This window comes from Triticum dicoccoides, chromosome 3B (assembly GCF_002162155.2).
Source record: "Triticum dicoccoides isolate Atlit2015 ecotype Zavitan chromosome 3B, WEW_v2.0, whole genome shotgun sequence".
Taxonomy (NCBI): domain Eukaryota; kingdom Viridiplantae; phylum Streptophyta; class Magnoliopsida; order Poales; family Poaceae; genus Triticum; species Triticum dicoccoides.
Window position 1 is genome coordinate 228,923,430 of NC_041385.1, and position 5,338 is coordinate 228,928,767.

The 5,338-nt window shown below is 50.9% G+C and overlaps 1 protein-coding gene across 1 annotated transcript; it reads right to left on the bottom strand.

The window, feature by feature from the left end:
• Positions 1–492: 492 nt before the first annotated feature.
• LOC119275661 (transcription factor bHLH150-like) lies at positions 493–1,937 on the bottom strand. The gene has a single exon (XM_037556551.1). It carries the CDS (start codon positions 1,548–1,550, stop codon positions 867–869), a length of 684 nt encoding a protein of 227 aa, XP_037412448.1. The 5' UTR covers positions 1,551–1,937; the 3' UTR covers positions 493–866.
• Positions 1,938–5,338: the final 3,401 nt, after the last annotated feature.

Below are 5,338 nucleotides of genomic sequence, written 5' to 3' on the forward strand. Positions count from 1 at the left end.
CATTTCGCAGTCTCCATTAAAAGAATGGAAACAAGGAAAACAGAGGAGATGACGACGACTCAGATCGCTGTCCCCCTCGAGCTCTCTGCAGGGGAACATTTTCACGTGCATAAATGCAGGCCAGAAATTTGCCGCAGAAGGCCCAGTGCAGTGCTGCAGCACTACTGCGCAGCAGTAACACATTTCTGGCAGCAAATAATACTCGCCCGCCCATCGGATCAGAGAAACCGGCGTCAGGCCGGGACTGCGCCCAGAGCAGAAAGAACCAGCCAGCGGAATCTTTCTGCTCACGCCTTGTCTGATCTTTGTTAGCGTTAGTTTAAGCGTGGTGGTTGACGACATCGATGGTTTACGGCCACTAGCAAATTCTCTTGTCTCCGATCGAATTCGGATTTCTGTTCTTCCTCGCGAGCAGAAACTGTCGCCTCGGGGAATCCTATCGAATGCAGCTCGAGGAAGCCATGAAATCAAACGGTTAGCATTGCACTGACAAGAAACAAAACTCCTAATTCACCGTGGCACAGCCAAACAAAAGCATAATCCAATCCAATCCGCAGGAGACAGGCACAGGAATCCCCCCGTCTTGCTTCAGAAGGAGGAAGAACATTTCAAGAACACAAGACAAGAGAGGAGCAGAGCAGCATTACTTATACAAGTAGTAGCATCAAGAATTTACAAATCAGCAGCGGCGGCAGCAGCAGCAGCAATCATCATCATCGGAATCACAATACCCTCCTGGAATCCCAGAACCCACTCTCGCGGTAACAATCCATCCATCCATCCAGTAATTAATCGCCCTTATTTCCCCGAGCCCAACGCCATCATGTCATCATCAATCTCCCCCATCAGAGGCGAGGCTCAGACCCTCACCTCTCCATCTCGGCCTCGTCGTCGCCGGCGGCGGCCGGCGGGGGAGGCGACGATAGCTGGGCCGCCGCGAGCGCATCGGCGAGCGCGCGCATGGCCTTGACCTGCATCTCCAGCGCGGCCACGTAGTCGGCCGTCTCCTCGAGCAGGTCGGGCGCCTGCAGCTTCCGGCACCCCGGGACGAGCCGGCCCAGCACGCGGAGCCGGTCCTTCACCTTCCGCTCCTTCAGCAACGGCGGCTCGCCGGCGGACGCCGCGGCCGCGGCCTTGGACGCCGCGGCGGCCGCGCGCGCCTGCGGGCGGCGGTGGCGTCGGATCTTGCCACCGGCCTTGACGAGCACGCGGCGTCGGCAGGACGCGGCGCCGGCCAGCAGGATGGCGCGGCTCCAGCGGGACTGCCCGCGCGCCGTGAGCGCCAGCGCCGAGTCGGCGGCGGCCTTGACGGCGCGCGGCTGCGGCGGCTGCGCGGACGAGGCGGCGCCCGACCGCGTGGCCCGCAGCGCGTCCAGCAGGCGCCGGCCGTAGATCCGCTCCTGCGTGCCGCTTCGCCACCTGGTCTGCGGCGTCCCCGCGGCCCCCGGCGCGGCGGCCCCGCCCGGTTTCCCCCGCCGCTTGGCCCCGCCCATCCTGACCCCCGCCGCGGCGGACGACGACGACGAGGAGGACCCGCCTATAGAGATCATGGCCGCGCAGCTCGATCGAGCAATCAATCGGCGGGTGGCGTGAGGAAGTGAGTCAGCGCAGCGGGGGATGGGGCGGCTTAAAGGTGGGTGGGAGAAAGGAGAAGATGGTGGTGGTGGTGGTGGTGGTGGAGATGGTGGGAGTATGAAGAAGAAAGGGGGAGGAGAGATTAGCTTTCCGTCGCGGGGGTGGGCATACTTATTTGCTGGTGCGGTGGAGGTGATTAGCGAGTGGATTAGACATTGGAGCCAAGGAGGAGGAGTGCGGTGAGGTGAGGTGAGGTGGTGCGGGTGTTGGCTGCTCGTTCGTCGCCGCGCCTTTGTTTGGTGTGGAATGGAATTTGGAGCTGTGACGTGGCCACCGCGCGGCTCGCTCGCTCGCTCGCTCGCTACGGTAGGCAGCGGTCGTTATTGAGTGCGCGCTTTCTTATTTCCCCTTTCTTTTATACTATTAGTATCCTCCCTATTTCTGCAAAGTGTCACGGTATTTTGAAACCCTTCTTAGGCCCAGCTTTCAGTATATCTCCGTCTGGGTGATATTTTGCACTTAAAACTTGTGCACACAAAGAATCTGGGTTCTGAATTAGTCGCCAACATTGCTTTGCTAGCATAGCAAGATTAAAATTGTGTAGGTTTCTAAATCTCAAACCCCCTTTCTTCTCCGGAATGCACAAGTTTTACCATGCAAACCAATGCGTTTTCCTTTTATCTTCATTATCACCCCATCAAAACCCAGATATCTCATCAATGATGGCCTTACAAATCCCCTTCGGCAATTTGAACACAGACATAGCATATGAAGGAATTGCTTGCGCCACAGATTTTACTAGGATCTCTTTACCCTGCATAGATAATGTTTTAGGCATTCCAACTTTTAAGAGAGGATGTATTTGGCATGTTGGAACTGGCTCCAAAGTAAACATATGGCAAGATCCATGGATCCCATCGAGTCCTTCACGGCAAGTAATCACTCAAAGGGGCGGGATAATGCTCACAAAAGTTGGACAATTGATCGACCCGCATACGGGGCAATGGGATGAAGCTTTGATCCGCGACGTATTTTCTCCAGTTGATGTGTGTAGAATTCTCAGTATACCACTCAACGTTCAGTTGACAGAGGATTTTGTGTCCTGAAACTACACTCGTTCGGGCACATTTTCTGTCAGGACGGCTTATCATAAAGAGTTTGATCACCAGTTTGGTTCAAAATGGACAAGAGAAGATGGGCAAGGCAGCGTCAGTATAAATCATATATGCAAGGATGTATGGCGAGTACGAATTGCAGGGAAGATTAAACACTTCCAATGGAAAGTACTGCATGGTGTTCTTCCCTGCTTTGGAGTGTTGGCTGGGTGCCATATCCCATGCTCATCACAATGCCCGGTATGCTCAATAGGAGTGGAAGACGTGCAACATTGCTTGTTCACATGCCGAAGGACCAAAGAAATTTGGTCGCAATTGGGTTTGTTGGATAAAACCCATAGGGTATTAAGGAAGATGTCCAGCTCAATCACCATGGAAATTTTGTTAAAACTACATGAAGGATCTTCTGAGGTGCCGATGGCCGAGTTAGCTGTCGTGGCAGCCTGGTGTATTTGGTGGCAGCGCCGTCAACTAGTAAAGGGCGTCGCGATTCAGATGCTAGAGAAACCCGCTTTGTCCATCAGGGTGCTTGCTACTAATGATATTAGGGCAATGTCACCTAGAGTGCCTAATAGGAAGTATGATTTTATGTGGAAGAAGCCAAGCAATGGGGTGGTGAAAATAAATATCGATGCATCTTTTCATTGTGATACTTTGTCCCGGGGCCAACTGAGCTATTGCAAGGGACAACAATGGTGATTTTGTTGTTGCGCGAATTGGTTTTGTCCACATGTTCGATCCGTTGATACTGTTGAACTAATCGCTATTCAGAATGGCATTTTTCGGGCAGCCAGTTTGGGGTGTATTTCTCTGGAAATTGAATCACATAACTCGTTTGCTGTTGATACATTGAATTCCGTGGAGGAATACCTGGGCCCTGATGTGGCCATCGTGGCAGAGTGTAAACAAATGGCGCTAGAGTTTGGGAGGATTTCCATCAAGCACTGGTATCGTGAAGCGAATCAAGTTGCGGATGAACTAGCAAAGAATTCTTTTACCAATAGATCTTCTAGTTCTTGGGAGGCTTTAATTCCTGATTTTATTTCTCAACTTCTTGTAAATGATATGTCTATTATTTGAGAAATAAGTTTTTTACCCGTCAAAAAAAGAAGTGGCATGGTATTTATTTTCCCAAGAAACACCCATTACAAGGACGCGACGATCCGGCTCCCAAGCCAGCCGCTCCCGAGTGTGAACAGTAAAATCAAAAGAAATTAAAAAATTGAAATGCAAATTGCTTGAGTGTGCGATGTCCGTGTCAAATTTGGTGGTGTTTGAACATCTGAGTAGCTCTCAGCGAAAAACAAAATTTGGGCACATGAGAAAGTTCAAAAAATGGACTGACCTGATTTTGTATTATTATTATTTTTGCCACGAGATTCACACATATCCAAACACCACAAAATTTTGCCCGGACATCACACATTTGAGTATCTTGCTTGAAAAAAAATTGTTTTTTTCTAGTATTTCTTTCATTTACTATTCATCGAGATCAGATGAGTCTAGACTCAGAATATTCGCGATTACAACTCGTAAACTCAGCAACGTCCAATGAAGAACGGATCAAAGTTATAGAGCTTGAAGATTGACAAAGTCACCACAGACATCTCACTATCGATTGGAATGTCCCCTTCCTCTGAACGAATAATCTGCATTAGTGAGACATCAAAGCATCAACGCTGGGTTTTACCCCTGCTGGACTGAGGATATCACTGTCCTCATAACCATTCAACCACTAATTGGTTCTCTGTTATAGTGTTTGTGTTTCTCAACGGTGTGGTTAGGGCCTTCTGTTTTAGAGAAATGCGGAAGAGGCGCTTTTTTATCTTCACAACTGTTGCAATGGTGATGTATGGCCACCTTGTAAAAACCATGTGTGCAATCCACGCTGGTTGTCCGCGTTGAAGTTGGAGTCACCAAACCCCTTAGGTAATTTGGAATAACTCGAATGTTTGTGAGTTTTGTGTTATTTGTGCGCTTGATAAATTGCTATACGTTTCTGCTTAGGTATTAAAGCTATTTTTATCACTTGCTTACTAAAATGAAGCAAAATTTGCCACCAGATTACAAAACATGTGTAGCCAGTTGGAGATCTTTTAAGTCCAGTTGACAAAGCTTTGTCAACTAATTAAACTCGCCTTTCCTTTTTTCCTTTTTATAACGAAGTCATACTTTCTTGTTTTTTGTGTAAAGACACTAACACTACTAGAATTTGCTAATTTGTCTTCTGCCAGCTCGTTGCTGTCAGCTGGCGGACGGCAAAGAGCGTGGGTGGCGGACGTACGGGGACGACCTAACGGCCGATTTCTTTGCCGTCTGCTGGCTGACGGCAAAACTTCATTGCCGTCAGCGAGCAGACGGCAAAGAGAACGGCCGTTAGGTCGTCCGTTTCCCCTCGGCCCCACCCCACTAGGTACGTTCTTTGCCGTCTGCTAGCAAACGGCAAAGAACTGACCTACTATAGAAAAGGGGCCGCGCGCGCGGCCCCTCCCTTCTCTCTCTCGATCTCCTCTTCACCACCTGCGCCACCCCCCTCGACAGCCGCTCCACCCCGCCGCCCCGTCCCATCGCCCCACCGCCCCGCTGGCACGCCGCCCCGGCCCGGTGCCCCGCCCAATCGCCCCGGCCCTGCTGGCCTCGCCGCCCCA

Excerpts from the sequence above, each read along its gene's own strand:
- LOC119275661 (XM_037556551.1), bottom strand. The coding sequence starts at position 1,550 with ATGATCTCTATAGGCGGGTCCTCCTCGTCGTCGTCGTCCGCCGCGGCG.